Raw genomic sequence first — 19894 nt, forward strand, 5'->3', positions numbered from 1 at the left:
CTGCAGCTGTGGAAACCCGTAGGCGTTTCCCGGTTGGCTTTATAAGGACCTCAGTTTGCTGCCCTGCTTTTGTATGAGAGGATGGCTTCAGATTGCATTACCCAGCTCTGGACAGGGCATTTCCATTTCAGACCCCTTTCTTATCCCTTTGTGTTCTTTTGCTTCTGTCTTTGTGCTCAGGGTGTTTGCCGAGTGCCTCATAGCAAGATTTGTATTCGGAAAAGCAGGTGATCTTTATCGGAAGAGCAGGACCTTGTCTCATTAGTGTGTTTTCCTCCCTGCACGTGAAGCCAAGGAGTGAGAAGTGAGATGAGATGCCTAATTTCAGAATGGCAGCTGAAATGCATTCCCCCCTCCTACCCCTTTTTGGATAAGAACAGCCATCTCTGTTTCATGTGGGTGTGTGTGGAGGAGGGAAGAGGAGTCTGGCAGTGCTTTTACCTGCCTGGACCAGAGGGACAATGTTTGCTGGGGCACAAAGATGAACTACCCTCACTGAGGCTTTGCATCCCAGCACTGACAGGTCTGGCATGATTGACAGGTCATCACCTTTGCAGGCTCAGGGAGGACAGCACAGAAGTGTGACAGCATTCTCTGTCTTCCTGGAAACTCTCGGTCTCAGAGAATGTTATTCTGATTTTATGTACATAAAGCAATTATTAAAGAAGAGAAAAGAGAGGTTATGTTTCAAACAGTAGAAACTAAAGCCCTCAGCTGTTTTTATCATGCCTTCCCTTCTCTCTCTCTCTCTCTCTCTCTCTCTCTCTCTCTCTCCCCTGCATTCACTCTCTCCGGATATCAGAAATGAGAGGGAAGCTCCATTTAAATGCAGATTTCAAATGTTGGCCAAGAGCAATAAATAGCCCTCTGCCACACTGATCAGACAAACATTATCAAGTCTCTTTGTGAAGGAGAGTTTATGTTTTTAGATTTTCTTTTTCATTGATGAGATCCTCTTTCCTCTCAGAGTCATAGCATATTGGCAACTTTTAATTTTATTTTTAAGCAGCAATTCAGAGATTATAATGGAAACACAACCCCACCTGTTTCTCTGCTGGAGCTGTACTTGACAGCCCTGTAATGAGGAAGTCTGCAAATTTCTTATCCTTTACTGTATTGACAGCCTGAAGGGTTGATACTGTATTCAGCAGAGGGGAAATGTGCAAAATAAGGCGATTCTGCAACCATTTTTAATCAACTGACCCTCAAATGGATCTGCAGTCTCATGGTTTTGGGGCTAGTTTGGGGCTAATGAAGTCAGGAGCAGCTGCAGGTGGGTCCCTGATAATAAAAGTAGCACAGGAGGCAGGAGCAGGAGGAATGGAAGATATGGAGGTCTGGAGTAATTCACCACTGTCTCAGGCCATCTCCTGGGGCTGGTGTTCCCAAGCAGCACACTGGTATTTTGAAGAATGTTATGTTTTTCTGGTATTCCTTTGACTTAGAGGGTTCCTGGTTTTGAGGACCAATCAGCTCCGGTGGTAGGTATTGAATCTTCTAGGTGTTTAAAGCTGGTTGAACTGAGTTTATGATTCTTAATTTGAGAGTCCATTCATCATGGGAACATAGAGCATTTGAGAGCTGTGTTTACAGTATAAATCAGAAGAGGTTGTATGTGTGATCTTACCCTGTCAGATAAGACACCTGAGAAATATTGCAGATGGATTTATAGCTTTTTAACTTGGAGGGACAGGTTATGAACAGTGAAATACCATGTTTACTAAGCCACTGCTTTGCTAAATCTGCATCTTCAAGAGATGGCTTGAGATGGAAATTGTGTTTCTGAGTATGGCTTTACATCTCAACGGTGTGAAAAGCATCTGAGAAAGTGTAGTAATACTTAATAAAGTTAACAGGGAAAGGTCAGCTGAACACTGTTTGTTGTAGCAGTGTATAAACCTCCTGGTAACATCTGTTCCCTGTTATTGTTATAAAAATGCTACTTCATTAGATCTTGGTTGGATCATGAATTAAGTAGTGATATGTAGTAAAACTTGCAGTCCTATTAGGCTTGTCAGAGTGCATATGTTGTGAATCTGGCTGGTGGCGGGTAGCACTCTGGGGAGCCACGTGGCTTGGGGGAATGGGAGAACAGAAGCTTTCTGCTTTTTTAGCACTGGTTGAAACCCAGCTGAGGGTGGAAAGGATTAGATTTCAGTGCTGTCTGTAAACTGGCTGGTGCACTTAATAGGATGAGTTGCTGTGTCTCAGCCCAGCTCCAGAAAGACAGCTGTCTGCACTGCTGAAAGCACACAAACTGACAGCAGTGCCTGTCCCCCCGTTTGCTGTTTTGGCAAAAAGGAGTAGGACTGAATTGTTCGGGGTGAGAAATGAATGTCCTTCCTCCTCCTGGGGCAGTTTCTTCAGGGTAAGAGGACAAAAGGCAGAAGAGTTTGAGCATCTGCCTTTCATACTGTTGTGGCTGTGCTCTGCTTGAACGGAGTGAAAATGCTGCAGCCAGATGCCACCGCCCCATCTGTCCCTCGTGTGCGCGTGGTGTGCGGCCAGGGCTGATGGAGTGTAAGGAAGCCGCGTCTCTGGGGAGCTCCTGTCTGGACAAGGCACTCACAGATATCCCATACGCTGTCTCTCGGTAGGGCAGGGCTTAGACCACATGTGCACACACACACAGAGGTCTCATCAGAGAGCACCGACTCCTGCCTCCCTGTCCCCATCATGTCTGCCCGTCTCTGAGGGCTGGAAGATCATTGAGGTGAGGATGACTTGTAGGAAAGTTAATGAAATCTTTTTTTCTCGGAGAGCACCATCTTATCATCTTGCATTTCTTTGCCTACCAGCAATACCTTTTTTTCTGGTTCTTGCTGTTAAATAGTTAACTTTGAGTGTCGCATTTGAAATTAGTGTTTGATGGAAATTTACGATTGAAGTCACTGATCGCTGGAATCTTGAGCAACTGTAACCCGGCTATTTTCAATGCGTATCCGAAGTGATAAACTCTTCTGGTTTGTAGCCTCTTGGGTTTGTGTGTTTTGTGTTAAGCGTAAGGAAAACCTAAGCATATTGAAATAAAAAAGAATTATTACTCTATACGAGGTGTTTATCTATCAGGGTAGGAAAAGATGTTTCTAGCCAGTTCTTCTTGAAAAAAGCTCAGGCTCTGCCAGTCCTTGCTGGCTTCACTTATAGTTGTTTCACTCTCAGTCCCTATGAAATCATAAGCAGCCCTGAATCAGGCATCACAGATCCAGGTGCTCCTGACTACCACTGAAATATTTTTCTCATAATTCATAGAGAAGGCAGTCTAGATTGGAGACATTTATTATGATGGAGAAAATAGAAGTGATTTTTGAGGCCAAGAAAGTTCAAAGACTTCGCTGTAAGTTTTCAGGATTAAAGATTTACTTGATGCATCTTCCCATATTTAATAGACAGGAATAGATGAAAGGGAATTTCTATAAAGATTTTCGTTCATACTTAATGATGCTGCTATTAAATGAGCTTTGGCACTGTGTCCCAAGACATGAAGTTTTAAAACAAACCTTTTTTACACATTAAATGACCTTTTTCATCCACTAGCTTTAATAAATAAAGATTAGTTCAGCCTCATTACCTAGTCTGTTCTGGGGGCTGGTTTAATATTGGGTCAAGCTAACTAGTATCCCAAAATGTAAGTGAACAAATTTGGCTGGTTTCCTGTCACAAGCCCTGAAGGGAGATAGCAAGCAGTAATGTAGTTTGATTAGTGGCTGGGCTTTAGGAGTGCCACTGCCACCTCCAGCCTGGGATTCAGGCTATCCAGCCGTGTTCCTTTGTTTTGCAAAACCTGCCACTTGCTGTGAGCATTTTCCTTTCCTCATGTGTTTGCTGCAAAGGTGGGCTGCAAAGAGCAGGGTAGGGGGGTTGGGTTTGTTTGTTTGCTTTTCTTTTTCTCAGCTATAGGGAAGTTTTCAAGATTTCCAAAAGTAAAAAGAGAAAACCCCATCCAGAATTGAGTCAAAAAATGTTTGTGCAAACATTTGTGCCTGGGTGGCATGAGGAAATTATTTGAAATGTTTTGGTTTTGACTCTTTTATTTTTAAAATATATTTAACTATACGTTAGTGGAAGTGAATTTTGTTTGAAAACTGTCAATTGAGGAAAATACTTAAAAATATTGTTGGATTTAGTGATTTTGAAGCTTTAAATTAGAAAATAATGAATCTAAGAATCCTGACATACACTCCCCCGCCACTGATCTTTAATTTTGCTATGTCAGCGCCTGGAATGTAAGCGGCGTTTTGTAATGTTCATCAGATTCAGTACATTGCTTTACCCTTTCCTGGAAACAGGGCCGTAGTGAAAAGTTTACACACGTCAGACAGTTTTGTGTACGAGGACTTCCTTCTCTGTCTGGTGCTGCTTTCCTAGAGAAGTGGGGAGTTGATCAAGCTTCTTGTCAGGGCACTTGAGTCTCCCAGCTTCTTTGTAATTAAGAGCAGTTATCAGACGTATTGATGTCTTAAAAAAAAGTGTGATCTGTGCTCCTGGCCTTAGAGGAAAGCACAACCTTTTTTCTTGCATAATGAGATTAAGATTAACTGCCCTAGCATTGCAGATAATGATGGTGCTTGCATGTTAGCGGAGCAGAGGAGATGGTGTCGCCTGAAGGACTGGGAATGTTCACCAAGACATCTGTGCATATCGTACAAGAAGTATTGCTCTGTATTTCTCTATCAGTACTTGGTTCAGTTTAGCTCCCATAAAACTGGGAAAAAGTAGGAAGAGAAGGAGTTCTTGAGTGGGTATCATTGGGATATAAAGTAAATCAAGTTAGCGTGGAACCACCTTTTCTTCACTGGTGGATTCGGTATCTAGTTACCTTCCACAGCTGGGGCTACGGGAAGGACTGGGAAGCAGAGGCGCTCTGCAGTTTTGTTTGGAGAGAAGAGATACCCGCTGGGATGAGCATAGCGAGGCTGAGAAAAGAGCCCTGAAATGTGATGCAAGTTAGTTGTTGAAACTGGGCTATGCTTTGAGTTTTGGAGTTGGTTCAAAGAAAGTCCCGGGGGCAAAAAAGCCGAAGTAAAAGGAGCCTGAACTCGAGACGGGTTTCTTTGTTGGTCTGGGCTGTGTTGGAGGCTCCGTGTGTGGTGGCAATGAAGGGTGATCTGTGCCCATGCACTGTGGGAGCAATGAGGACATTAAAGGTCCAGCCTTCTGAGGAACGTGTTCTCAATCCCACCTAGAGCACAACTTCACCGTGCTTCTCTAACAGTGGTCCCAGTTAGCTATGTCTTCAAAATATATGGACTCTGCTCCCAGCCCTTGCTCTTAGGAAGGCAGGATGCCTTCTGCTTATAGCTGATGTGCTTTACTTCAGCTGCCAGCCGATTTACATGTTTCACTCTGGTTTTCACTATCGAGAAAAAAAAGACCAAAACGAAACCTGCCGTAGCACAATGACAGATTTCAAAGCTTCAACAAGGCACCTAGCTGCTGCAGTTAGTTCCCTGTTTCCCTGACACTCAAACCAGCAGAGCCCCACTAATCCCTGCTTTGCTAACCTACGCAGTGTGGGGCCTGATTCGGTGCTGAGCTGCGACTCCATCTACACCCGAGCAGTTCTGAATGGCATCACTCCCTTTGGAGTGATTTTTGGGAAGCGAAGATAAGCATTGGTGCCTTTCTAATATACACAACAAAACCCAATGCTGCTCTTCCCTAGGTACAACTGAATAGCTGCGTTCTGGGAGGAGACTTCCTATTAGCAAGGATAAACCCACTGGGGTGCAGAAGTTGTGCCAGCTCATAATGAAATGCTCTGATTAATGCTCGACTCCAATTTCTTTCTGCCTTCCGTCAAGAAAATAAAAATAATACCCCACACGATCGCCTTCTGCCTAACACAGATTTGAGTGGGCAGGCCCAGGAGCTGAGTTCAAGAGTCGAGTGCTTTCTGTTTGAAAAATATTTGTCCCTTCCCACCCACGGCTGCCCACATGCTTCCTGAAATATTCCAGCTATCAGCAATGCACCAATACTTTCTCAAACAAGGGAACCGAAGCTATCTGGAAACGTTCTTCCTTTGTTGGGATGGGAGGTAGTGCCCAGATCTGGACTGCCTGGGGCTGCACAGCTGGTTAGCCCTCTCTAGGAGCACCTAGGGCGAGCGGGTGGGTGCCTGTGCTGCTGTGGGTGCTGGGCACCGCCAGGACCCCAGCAGCGTAGGTGGACGTGTCGTGCTACAGCACGCCGGCAGGTAACGCAGCCACTGCTGCAGAGATTTCACCGCCCACGTGTCTGGCAAGACCTGGGAGGTGGGCGAAGCGGCGGGAAAGGCCGCGTGTGGGAGGGAGGATGCGCTAACAATAGCGGCGACAGGAGCAGAAGCGCCAACCCGACGGCTGCTTGCGTGGCAGCGGAGATCCCCAAGGGGTGCTAGGAACTGGGGGGACGGGAGGTGCACAGAGCCAAGCCGGGTCCCTGCCGAGCCTAACTGCTGTCAATGCCTTTGCTCCCACAGCTGCCATCCTGGATGACCCTATGGAGTGCAGCAGAGGGGAGAGGCTCTCCATCACCCTGGCCAAGAACCGCATCAACCGTGCGCCCGAGCGGGTGGGGAAAGCCAAAGTGGAAGTGGACATTTTTGAGCTGCTGCGAGACAGCGAGTATGAGACGGCAGAAACCAGTAGGTACCCTCCGTGTAGCTGGTCCTTCCCCATTTGTTCTCTCTGCGCTTGCTACGGAGGATAATTGTGTGATAGCCAAGGGAGGTACACAGGGTAAAAAGCACCTCTTGCTCCTCTGCCAGCACTTCAGAGATCAATACGTGCTAGCGTGAAAGTGGACCTCTGCAAAGAGGTTTGGCACGGTCTGGACGCAGGCGCAGCATCCCCTCGGGAGGCGTGTGGGACCTTCAGCAGCGCTCGCGCTGTGTTCGGCGCCAGCCACACCCTTGGAAGGGCTGGCCCTGCCTGGGTGCGTCCACCACAGGGGCACAGTGGCAGGTTAAGGGCAGGTTAGGCTCGGAGGGCGAGTGCTGAGACCAGTTTTCGTTTGAGGGTTTAGCATGGTTTTGTGAGGTGAACCCTGGTGTGGACTGAGAGGATCTGAGTTCCCAATAAGCTTTGCCTCCATTCAGCTCAGTGGCTTGGGACAAATTTAATCTGTGTGTCAATAAACAGAAGTAATGGTACAAGAGGTGATGCTCCTTTGTAAAGTGCTTAATGGTGTACAAATAAGAGACTCTGGGCAAGTTCAGTGCAATCAAGTTATTTTTAAAACCCCACAGAACACTGTGTCAGCAAACGTGATAGCTCTTCCAGTGCTTTAGATTGGCAGTGGCTTTGCTTACACAAAGTGAAGTTTTCAAGTGACGTTTAAAATCATGTGGATTAAAAAGAACTGATTTTGAAAAGGCAGTGTACTTCCCACATTGTTTTAAAGCCCCTTAATGCAAACAGGTCTCTGCTATAGTTGTTCCTCTAGATGCCCAGCCTATCAACTCCATGCTGCTGGATTAAAAAAAAAAAAAAAAGATTGATGGTCAGTGTCCCACAGACCTTTTTGGAGCCTGAGTGAAGGAAATGAGAAAGATCTATAATAGCCTCTTCCTGTAAAAGGGAAAATAATTTGGAATAGGATAGCTTCTCTTTAGAATCATTTTTAAGACGACCTTTGGAGTTCAAGGGAGGACTATAATTTTTTTATTACCAGTTGACTTGAGGAAGCTGGAGAAATCATTTTAAATAATAGGGATTTTAGACTCGTTTCCCAGTGGTTCTCTGTTCCCAGCCTGTATAATCTGCAGGGTATCCCCAAAAGGTATGGTAGTATGTTGTGGTATAGAACGGGTTGGTTTTTCACACAGCTTTGGTGTTTGCTCTTTGCATCACTGAGCATCCCTGTGCCTGGGAGGCTCTGAGGAGCCATGTACCCACCGCTGCTCAGGAGCAGGTCTCTGGGTAACTGGCAGAACAGGCTCAATAGGCCTGCAAGATCAGCAGATTGCTCCTTCATTTCCTGAATTAGTGTTTGCATTATTTATAGAAGCGTTCAGTTAATAAAGTGCATTTCAGCAAGTACCTGTAGGTCTATTTATAGAGCCTGTCACCCATGAGGCACTCTAGATTAAGATCATCATATGCAGCATCACAGGGACTGTTTAAAACAGCAGTTCTCCCCCTTTTTGTATTCCTCACCTCTTTTCCTTGGTCTTTCTCATCTTTTCAGGATTGTGCGCTTCCTGCTTTGCCCTCAGGTGGCACAGCAAGAGGGCAAATTCAGTCTAACTGGCCAGGCCGTGCAGAAGGGGTGGGCACTGCCTGGATATTCCAAGCACATTCCTGGTTTGCCCCTGAAAGTATCCCAAACCTCCCAGCAAGCTGCTTAGGAAATGAGAAAATTGCTTGCTTGCCTGAGCCTTCTGTGTCTTTGAAAGAACCAGTAGCATTTTCGATTCCTTTCTTTTTCCTTTCTCATAAATCCTCTGTATGTAGCAGTGTTTCTGTTATTTAACTTTGCTGAGGAAACAGGCTTGATTGCCAAGTGACCCCAGAGCTGCGGTAAAGATCGTGAGCAGGATTTCTTTCTTACTTGCACCCCTGTAACGCTGCTCAGGAATTATTCTGTTGGAACATTTTTTCAAGCAGAAGAATACTAATTTGCTGAGAATGAAGTATTATGCAAGAAATTGTTGATTTCAGCAAACGTGGTGTTTGGCAAGAACATGGAAATGGGATAAGTGAGGAAGAGGCAATCTTCCATTTCGAATTTTCACCCCGGGGTGATTTTCTTTGTTTTCTTTACTTTGACTTAGAGACTGTAAAAAGTAGAAATCTGAGGAAACAGATTTGATTTTGGTGAAGTGAGTATTCGCGTAATTTTGCAATATGTTATTTGCCTTATCTTCACAGCGAAAAATGTCTTGAAGCATTTCTTACAAAAGGAAAAATCTGGATTCTGCATGGCTCCGCTATTAATGTCACTGAAGTTATTCTTGATTTATACTGGTAGCAGAGAACAATCAGATCCTTTAACTTAAATTTCATGGCTTTCAAATATCTGACTTCTCAGCTTTAATACAGCACCGATATTTGTTATCATACGTAATATTAATAAAAGCAGTTTAGATGTTTTAACCTGTGACTGCAAAGCTGTTATACATCTGTTTAATGCTGTTCTTGAATTTCACTCCCTTTGAATCACCCTTAAATATCACAGCTAGCATGCTTAGCCGACTGATCTAGGAATGCCATGATTACACCCCATCAGTGATATTCTGTGTACAATTAGTGCTTCAGCAAAAGAAAGACTTTTTGAGAGTTAGTTTTTATTTTAATGTTGAGCTATTTTTCTTTCTTTTTTCCTCCTGACTGACTCAGACATCTTACTGTTAGGGGGCTACAAAATCACAATTGCTGTAGCAGGTAAAATATGAGTCAGTCTTAAATCACATTCATACGTGGTTTTCTATTTCAGCTTTATATATGAATGAAGACAAACACTGGCTGTTCCTGTATGCAACATCTGTGAAGTCCTGTGTTTTGAAATGAGTTTACAGTGAAAGGTTATGGATAGAGCCTTTTTGCCATTATAAGCAAAGCCTCTTCTCTCTTTGTGTTTGATGTTTCAAGTCCTTTTATGGAGATCCAAAATGACTTGTTTAATCATGGCTTTATCTAAAACATCTTATTCCTTTTGATGTCCAAGGAGGGACAGACTTTCTACTTGTCACTCTATCCCCTATCGTCTCATCAGTCTTTTAAGCATCTTTCTGTTGTTAATCCAAACATTTTAGGGCAGGTCAGCAGTCAGAGTAAGCGAGCAACTGGAGGATTTTTAATTTTTATTTATTGACACCAATATTTCCAAGTGCCTGATATGTCCTTTCAGTGACATTGGCTCAAATGTGCTATTAAGCGTTCTGCCATTTTTGTGATCCTGTTGGATTTCATGTTTAAGCTTGCTGTAGTTGTGGGTTCCTGTTAAGAAGCATAAAGGATGCGGCAGGAGCAGTCTTGGAGCCATGGTGCAGGATGCACTCTCTGTAACACTGTCTGTTTATGCACTTGGTGTTTTCTGTATGAGAATCCTGTCCTGACCAGTCCCTGTCATTCAAGATCCTCTGATCTGTTTTGCAATCATGGAAATGTTGAGGTAACTGCATACCTTCCCTGCCTATTTATTTTCAATTAGAGGCAGGAACCTTCTTTGCATGCTGTTTGAAACCCTTGTATCAGGTATCGGTATGCAGTGAAAGAGATGTTGTGTTCTGCACTGTGGGTGGATGCTCTCGCTGGAGCACTTTCAGCCATGAACAGGGAGAGTTCATGGGAATGCTTGCCAAGTGCCCTGAGAGGTGAAAGGCACTATCCAGCCATGACTAAGTGGATGTACATATATACATATAATGTGAGAGCTATTCATTTGTTGATGTGCTTTTTTCATGTCCAAAAACAAGCACATATTTCCGTTTTCCTTTAAAAATGCATCTTGCTGTTTCCCGAGTGTCCAGATCTGCACTTAATTCACAAATATACTTGCGGAAACTATTGAACACAGCCCTTTCTCGCTTATAGAGACAGACCTGCTAGTATGAAAGGAGGGTCGCTGTTTTGCATTGCACGTTGAACACACACCTGAGCTTGCTTGAGGGCCACCTCCTAGCTCCAGACTGTAGCCTGTGCTCGGAGCAGGACAGGAGACTGACCCCAGTCCTGCTTCTGCACAAAGCCCGTAACCTGTGCAGACCATAACAGGACACCCGAGCTGCACAAGCAACAGAGGCAGGGAGGTCCCCATAGAAGTATAAAGGCAGCAATCATCAGTTCACACGTCCAAGGAGCTGCCCCGAGTGATGGCAGGAGGTAACCTGTCCTGCCTAAGCCTGTGCAGTTCTCAGCAGAGAAGGGTGTACCCTAGGATGTTTCCTTTTCAGAGACCTGTGTATTTTAAGAGTGTTGTTAAGAAATCTGTTTGCTAAACCTGTTTCTTGTTTTTCTGTCCCACTGTCCTCAAGGATGTTAACTTAGAACAGCTGAGTGCAGGCAGTCTATAGAAATGGCTGGAATAGGAGGTTTGGGACATCTCAGACCTTCAGATCAAGGATGATCAGTAGTACCCACATCCCATCTCATGATAAAGAGGTTTTTAACATGATGTCACTTCAATGTCCCACATTTCTTGAGGTACTGAATTTTAAAAAACATAAAAATTGGACAGAATCTTGGGCAGAGGTAACTGGGTTTGCACCAATCAAAAATGTGTCCTGCACAGTGTATAGCTTACATCGCACCCACGTGTTGAAATATGAAGACACGAGTGGCAACGGCTACACCAGTATCTGTGGTTATAGCCTGTGCGATTATTGAGGATGAATTTTTGGTACAGGGCCGACATTTCTACAACCCTGCAAGTGCTTGTCTAAATCCCCAGTGCCCACAATGGTAGCGGGGTTGAGGCTTTTCTCCCTGTAGAGACTAACAGCATCAGGTAATGTTCTGCAATAGGAGATGTTTGGATTACAAGAGAAGAAGCTTTCCAAATGTGGTCAAACCTTTGCCTCAAGAACCTCCACTTTGTTTCCATTCATTTTCCTTAATTTTATTGGGTGTTTCACCATTGGAGTGATAAGCCAGGTCTTTTCTTCTGATAGTTGTTGCAACTCTGTTGCTATGACTACTTAACCCACTTTTCCTTCTCGATACCAGAGATGAAAAGAAACGTGCTCACCAAACTTCCCCCTGCATGTGCAACAGAATTCTACCCAGGACTTCTGTCCTAATGACCTGTGGATAAAGAGGACTTGGAGCAGCTCCTTCCTCCTAGATGCTGAATTGCAGAGCACCAGAAGGGTCTGCTCAGCTGAGAGGGACTGATGAGTGCTGCTGAGATAGCATGCAGGGTTTTCAAATTGCTGGTGCTCTTATTTAAAAGGATCTTCTGAAGAGGTGTAAGTGCCTGTAAATTTTTAAGCACAGAGGAGAAGCAAGTACTGGATTCCTTTGAAGATGCCGCAGAAAAATATCACTCATTCTGTGGCAGATTGAGATGGTGGAGAGTGAGAGAGCATGGAAGGAAGGAAAATCCAAGAAAAGACGTTTGCAAATTATCGGCACTTTCTGTAAGAAGTCAGAGCAATTGGTATGTATAGGGACCTAGTAGTATATGGAGTTATTCCTTGGAGAGGAGTAAAACTAGTGCCCCAAAGTGTCAAACTCGGTCCTCAGATTTTGGCCTCGTGTTCCAATCACGAGGCTGTGGAGACTTATGAAGTCTAAGGCCAGAGATGACCACCTTGATTAGCTGATCTTATCTTCTGCAGAAAATGGACTGTAGACATTCACTTGCTGAATGCTACACTCAGACCCATAGCTCACTGTTCTAAAAAAAAACCCCAAGCGCAGTATAGGCTCTCGTTTCACATCTAGTCTTGATTTAAAGACTTGAAGTTGATAGAAAACCTGCTCTGATCTGTAGTATGGCAGTTCTGATGATGAATTCCCTTCACTACAAAAAATATGATCTGGTTTGAATTTTTCCAGCTCCTCTTTCCAGCCACTGAATCTAGATAACATTTTACAACCATCACAAAAGCTTGTTTGACATGTAAGCCAGGGACCTGCAGTGAGGATGGTGCTCTGAAATAGACCAGCCATTTGATAAAGAGGCACTATCTTTAAAATCTCAGCATTGTGATACGGTGGTTTAGTTTTTACATATGAAAATGTTGTGAGCTTGCTCTTGCCAGAACTGATAAGTAGCTGAGGTGCCTCCTTTCTCCCCTGTAGTATCGTTTTTCTTCAGAAAGCAGTCACTTGACGCCAGTTGAGCAATTGTGGCTTTGTCTGCCCTGGAAGAAAGGAGCCGAGTGCGTGGTGATGCTGAGGCAGTTCTGGTACTTCTGAATAAGTCGTGGCTTATGTTCAGACAAGCCTTTTGGAGTCCGGGGATTCAGGCGTGAGAGGCTCTTGCCTCCTGTTCACGAGGCTTTGCCTGCACAAGCTGCTCTGGAGGAGCAGTTTCTGAGTGACGTGGTTGATTGGGATGGCAGCAGGGAGGTGATACCAGCTGGGTAGTCCTGTGGAGTGCCATTCAGCTAAATTTACGCTGTGAATTCAAAAGACAAAAGGTTGCAGTTTAACCCGTGAAGCTTGAGGGAAGAGATGCAACTTCTTTGTTTTGTCATGATCTTTTTATTGTTCTGCTAACCTTGGTAAAAATGTTTATTTCTGCCAGAAAAAAACAAAAAACAAAAAACAAAAATGAAAACCAGTAATACAATACTTATTATTACCACTGAGCTCTGCAGAGGATGAGGGAAGAAATTCATACAAGTTTTTTTGCTTCTAGATGATACTTTGAAGCTAGGTCATTGCTGTGTTTAGCACCTTCCATAAACTTTAGCTAATGTTTTATCTTGGAGAATAGCTGGTGGGGCCAGAAAGGGACCCCAGTTCTGAGTCAGAGATGAGGATACTGCAGCTTTGGGGAGAGTTCAGATGGGATTTAGAAAGGCTGGGAAAAGATGGAGAGGAAGGTGTCACAGGCAGGGCAACAGTGCTTCAGAGGGAACGGAGGGATTTTTGAGGGACATAAATGGGAAGGAGTATAGTGTGTGAAGGAGATGATAACTGTGTCCTTAGTAAAGTGCAGCAGGTACTGTAAGCATGACTGTCCGCTGGAAATTGAGGATGAAGTCTAATGCGTGTTTCCTCTCTCTGCTGCCTGCAGTGTGCCAGATTCTCCCCAAAGGGGTGGTAGGCGTCCTGGGACCTTCCTCAAGCCCAGCCTCGAGCTCTATTATCAGCAATATCTGTGGGGAGAAAGAGGTAAGTCAAAACATCCCATGTTGGAGTAAGCCTACGCCCTTGCGCCAACTGACTTGGCCCCAGCACACCTCGTGCCTGGCCTCTGCCCAGGGCTGGGAGGGTAATGCGGGGTCCCTGGCTCCTTCCTCCCGGTGTTTCACAGCAGGCTTGGGGTGAGAGCAGAGTCACCCGCTGCGGGTAAGGGGCAGCCCTGCCTTCTGCACGTTGTCCTTCAAACCGAAGAAGCTGTCAGTGGCCTCTGGTCACAGCAGTGCTTCCCAGTGGCTGCTGCCTGGGCTCCCTGGGAACACAGCGTTTTGCTGGTGATTTAGTAAGTATGGATTAGGTTTTTAATTTACCACTATATTGAGCAGCAATGCCTCCTGTGCAGATCCCATGCAGAAGGGCTTTCTGCAGCCTTGAAGTGTTTTGTTTGAGACTGTCACATCTATGCCAAGTCCCAACCACAGCCACACAGCTTGCTGCAGCTTCCAGCTCTGCCTTCCCTCTGCCTTCTCCCTCGCCTGGTTCTGCCTCTTGCAGGTCTTGTTCAAGTCTAGTGCTCTGTGTCTCAGTCATCATTTCTCTGTACGCACGCCTCTCCTGTCCACCCGTGCTCCTCAAACCTTCTCCAGCTGATGTCCATGTGCCTCATCATCCCCAGTGTATTCTGTCCTCGTGTCCCAGCTGCAAGGCAGAGCAGGGACATTACCTCCATTAGGTAGGGCAGTGAGGTACCTGCCTATGGTACTCCAGGACATCCTTGGCAAAGATGACTTGCTGTGGTCATCTTATCTGCTATATCGTCTTTCCCGTGCTCCGCCATAGCTTCTAGTGAGCAGAGTCAACAGCTTGGTTTGTTGCCCCTTCTCTTAATGCACATATTCTTGCAGCTTCTTCTTTTTTCCTCTCTCCTTTCTGCCTACTTTGTCCTTGTTTTCATCTGTATCACCTTTTACTTCAGCTTTCTTCACATGCAACACTGATGAAAACCATGAGAGGTGTGCAAAAATCTCAGCTTGCCCTGGCAGATGCACATCCTGGCCAAAGTTCCTGGGTGTGATGGTACTTTGTGCACATACTTGGAAAGCTGCACCCCTTTCTGTTTGCTGCTGTTCCATCAATGCAAACCCTTTTTATCTGTGTCCAGACTATGTGCCTGATTTAATATTTTATAAGCCTTGAACCATCTTACACTGATCTGGCTCTGCTCTTGGGAAAAGAAATTGAGTTCTCTTCTCATAGTTTATCCCTTTAAAGCCAGATAACATCTCGCAGCCATTTAGTGGTCTCTCTCTGGAGCCCAGCCTCCAAGGAGGGGAGTGCATGGAACTGAACACTGTAAATAACTTGCATTCACAAATGACTGCTGTTCTTTGTTCCCTGAGAATGAGAAGTGTTGAAGAGATCTTTTAGACCTAGTGCTTTGGGATGCAGCAGGGTGGGTCTCTTGAGAGTATTTTGTAGTGCTTTCTCCAGTTAAATGTCCCAGACATGTGCTCCATCCCAGGCAAAGGCAACTCTGCAGTAAGAGATTGCAAGTGCTTTTCCCCTGAAATTCATATTCAGTCTGAGTCTCTGATCTAAGTCTCTTCATTTTTTTTTTTTTTTTTTCAGAAATGAAAGGTGAGTGCTGGTGCACTTCTAAGGTATTTGATTCTCAAGCTTGATCTCAGCTGCCCTCCTAGTGATGTAAACCTACAATAACTCCCTGTGATTTGTGTCATGGTAGCATCAGTTGGTGCTGCTGCGTTAAATATGATACAGCAACCCAGCCAGAGCCACTGTGCTTGCAGCCATCCATCAGGTAAAGGAGAATGTCCCCGTTTTACCACTGAGGCACCAGATGGTGGAGTGACTGGCCTGATGTTTGCCTGTGGTAAAATTGGGGGATGAATCTGTGTCTCCTGCATTACCTGTCTAGTTCCTTTGACCTGAAGATTTCCTTCCCTCCCGTCTGGGGAGGCATGTTGCACTGGGGCAAAGCTCTTGGAAAGGAGAAGAGGGCTCCGGGACCAAGCGTGAGGTCTGAACCAGGACAGTGATCAGCTTTGGGCGCTGGCAGGAGCTGCCATGGTGGTGGCTGCCTTCACCTCTGTCTGCATGTCTCTGTTCTCTGGTAGCAGTTGTTGTGGCAAGTCTCAGGCTCCATCTGGCTCCCAACAGCGATCAGCATGCTTGTACTGGAGCTGCCCTGTCTGCTCTGGTTAAAGAAATTTGCCTTTCGCTTACAGTCTGCTTCTCTCCCTGTTAACAGAGCTCAGGATGAGGGCTGCGGAGTGAAATCAAGACAGATAGCAGCTTATTACTCTTTAACTTTCCTATTGCTAACCAAACAGCTTATGCTGTCAATGAAGCAGCCATCACAGCCTACTAATAGCCTTTCCCAAGAGTAGAGAGGTGGGAGGCATGGGATGATAGTTTCTGGAAGGACTAATAATGGAGGAAAAGAGGACTTGACACTCCTCTAATGAAGCCAAAGCAGATGTTTCCCTTTCTCTGTATTTTCTTCCAAATAATTCACTCAGCAAAAGGAAAACAATATTCCTTCTTCTTACTTGTCTGAATCCCTGGTGTCTGAGCTTGATCTGTCTGCCCACCCATTCCCTCTACACCAAACTGCGAGGTGTGCAGCAGAGCAGCCTTGGAGGGAGCCCTAAGGCTGTCCCCTCTGTGCGGCTTCCCTGCTCCCCCTTCCCCAGATTCCCTGGGAAACAGCATCCCACTCCTGCCTCCTGTGTATTAATGACAAGCGCAGCATTATTAGGACTCACGGTTATGGCCCCGTTGGAGCTTGCCCGCCGTATGGCCACCTGTTACCTCTCCACTGATCAAAAAAGCCCAAAGCTTCTGGCTGCTGCATCTGTTCCTCTCTCTCCTGAGCCTTGCCAGCACAGGGTCATCTTGTTCTTCCCTTCATCTCTCCTAATTACCTGACGACAAATTGGTACTGCAGGCAGAGGTGGATTTGCAGCACTTCATCCATCTAGCATACAGCAAAGGTCCGGGTGTCTCCAGCATGGGCTGTGTAACTCCCTGCCTGCCTGCAAAGCATCCTCTGTATTTACCCAGGCAGCAAGCCTGAAACAAAGTGTGAGCCCGGCTACAATTAGTGCCCAAGCTACTTAGGTTGAACTCATCCGAAATGGTTTCCTGTGCTGTAATCACAGCCCCCGTTGCCTTTCTCTGAGTGGCTCAGCAAGACTTTTCCTGATCCACTCCTTCCCATGGCTTCTTGTTGCTGCGATAATTATTTGGCTCTGCTATTGCACAAATCCCACCCTCTTCTCCTCGCTCCGGTGATGCTTCTGCAGTTTTATTGGGATATTTCACTTTCTGCCTGCTGTGCATTTCGCACCAAAGGTCCTTTATGGTAGATTTACTTGTTTTTATTTCTTTTTCCCCTTTAATTGTGTTTTCTTTCCCCTCCTCCCCGCTTAGGTTCCTCACTTCAAAGTGGCACCAGAGGAGTTCCTGAAGCTGCAGCTCCAGCGGTTCACCACCCTCAACCTCCATCCCAGCAACACCGATATCAGCGTGGCCGTGGCAGGAATCCTAAATTTCTTTAACTGCACCACTGCCTGCCTCATCTGTGCCAAAGCTGAATGTAAGTCATTGCCGGGCTGGGAGGGGCTGCCCCTCTGCTCCCAGGGCCTTCTGTTCTATCTCCTTCTGTGTGTTTGGTGCCTGTTGGAGAAGGTCCCACAGCCAGCGTGTGAGAGCTGCCTCATTGTTGCATCCCAGGGTGTTCATCTTGTCTGGTTGTGGTGGCAGGGTCTCTTCTGTTGGCAGTAGGTGGGCATTCAGTCAGAGCACCCTGAAACAGTGGAGACCTGTGGGGCAGGTTTTCCACCCTGTTGCCCCGTGGAGGTGTTTGCAATGTTTGTGAGAGGTGGAAAGGGGATGAGGAGAGATTTGCCTGCCTTCTGTTTGACAATCTGAAGAGTGTTTTGCGTGCACAGATGGGGTTTTGAAATTAGAAAAAGGGCTTAGGCTTGTTTCTAGAGATTATTTTAGGCAAGAAAAGCTATTTGAAATATGTCTTTCCCAAACCCACGTGTAGTTTGTGGCCTAAAAGTGGGACTTGATTAATAGTCAATACGCTGCACACCCTCTTGGGCTCTGCAGCCATACATCTGTTAGTAATTGTGCATCTGGATGCTGGAGCATTCACCTCAGCAAGACCGTATTCATCTCTGCATAGCTCTCCTAACATGGCAGGAGCAGGCTCTGCATCGCAGTGGTTAGAGAGAGTAAAGTGTGTCCTGTGCTTTTTAAGGTCTGCAGGAAGGTAGGTAGGTAGCTGGTGTGTAGTAGCCACGTCTATTTTGCTTTTATTATCCTGTATCCAGATTCATTAGCCCTTGAGTTTACCATAGAAACAAGCCTTGGAGAGGGGCGTTGAGAAGGTATCCAGCGAGAGCTTTGGGGATACTGGCAAGAGCTTAGCAGTCTCTGACTGTGGGGCCAGGTACAAAGGAAAGGCACCATCCTTTCCAGCTAGCCCTGGGCAAACTTTACACCATCACTGGTGCAAATAATGCAGTGTTGTGACAGACTCCTGCACAGGGACAGAAGGAATAAGAGTATCTTTGCTTTTGCTTTTTGCTTTGTGTACCCTGAGACCACCACATCCTCAGCTGATGTCAGTCAGTAAATTGCCTTCAGTAAGCATGCTCAGATTTACCCCAGCAGAGGACCTGACCCAAAATGATGCAATTAAAATCATGGAAATGGTCTCCTACATTACTTCTAGTGCTGGAATTTTTCATTATCTAACCTTAACCTTAAGCGAAAAGGGAAAAAAAAAAAAAAAGAAAAGAAAAGAAAAGATAATTACGTTTTTTTTTCACCTGCCATGCAGCGTGCTCACAGCTCTGTCCTCGCGCTGCTGCCAGGCACAGAGCACACGTACGCATGAGCACACCGCTGTCCCCCCCTGCCCTTCTCCCCAGTTATGTGCCAAAACGTGCAGGTGCCTCCCACTAAATGCAGCCTGGTATTAATATGATTCTTCATTTAACTGGATCAAAACTTTGGGAACCAAATAGCTCACATGAAAATAGCAGCCTTTTAATTGAACCAATCCAGTTTATTTTACTCTGGTATTCCTGGATAACTCAATACTTAAGATGTGCTGCAGAACACGAGTCCTTCTCAGACCCAGGGAAGCAGTGGGACGGGTGCCTTTCACGCGTCCTGCTCTGTGTGCTCACTGAGGACCTTATCTGAGCTAGGCTTAACATGCTCTGCCTATAATGGAGTGCAGAAAAGGCGTAATGCAGCTTCATGTAGGAGCACAAGCCCTCATTTTCCCTTAGGACAAGCAGTGCTCCTAACCACAGTCCTTAAACAACTAACTCGAGGCACTTCAGGCTTTCAGAAGGTTCCCTGGAGGCAAATAAGGGGAGCATACGAGCTGTCTGCTCATCGGTGAGGAAATGCTGTTTTGAGGGATGTTATTATTTAGATCCCAGGAGGGAAAGTCGTAGCTGTTTTGGTTTAAGTACAAGGCTGTGTGATGGGACTCCTGGGTACTATCCCGTCACGCTCATACTGTCACTGTGAGGAGTCACATCGTTCCTCTGGGGACTGATTGTGTTTTCTTGTGGCAAAGCAGAAAGTGACCCTCAAAGTCAATGAACTTAGGCCAGCCTAAGTGTAATGCAATGGCGAATAGAATAAGATTAAGTGACTTGGTTTCTCTGCAGTGTGGAATAATTAGCTAGTTTGTGAATTGCTCTGAAGTCCTAACATCGAAGGCTTTGTGTGATTCCACAGAAACCATAACCAAAGAAGGCCACACAGACAAATACAGGGGTGCATAGACTTCGTAGGAGCTCTGTAAGCGCTGATTGTCAGAGGGGAAGAAATAACGCCCGTGTTTAGGAAGGGAGACCAGGGCACTGAGGTCAAAAAGCTTATGCACGCCCTAGGGCCACAGAGAGTTGTTTGAAGCAATGCTGTTTGGTTTAAGAGCAAGGCTGGATGGTGGGAATCACCGTTTCTCTTCCCAGACGTCAGGGTCAAGGATTGCACCAGCACAAACCCAGTGCAACCACAAACAGAACTGCTGGTCCCCTGGGCCAGAGCTCAGAGGGAAGGAGCCTATCTCCTTCTCTCCAGTAGCCTCACAGGCAAGA

General features: G+C 45.8%; 1 protein-coding gene across 4 annotated transcripts in view; it reads left to right on the forward strand.

Moving 5' to 3' along the window:
• The window catches only part of GRIK4 (glutamate ionotropic receptor kainate type subunit 4), a 136459-nt gene that overhangs the window by 52415 nt on the left and 64150 nt on the right, over positions 1-19894 (forward strand). For all 4 annotated transcript variants that reach the window (XM_086476991.1, XM_086476993.1, XM_086476994.1 and 1 more), the window contains exons 2-4: positions 6464-6628; positions 13675-13772; positions 17193-17358. In XM_086476991.1, coding sequence (XP_086333117.1) covers positions 6464-6628; positions 13675-13772; positions 17193-17358 — 429 coding nt within the window. The remainder of the gene's footprint in view (positions 1-6463; positions 6629-13674; positions 13773-17192; positions 17359-19894) is intronic.

Source organism: Leptosomus discolor, chromosome 22 (genome assembly GCF_034619465.1).
Source record: "Leptosomus discolor isolate bLepDis1 chromosome 22, bLepDis1.hap2, whole genome shotgun sequence".
In the NCBI taxonomy this organism is placed as follows: domain Eukaryota; kingdom Metazoa; phylum Chordata; class Aves; order Leptosomiformes; family Leptosomidae; genus Leptosomus; species Leptosomus discolor.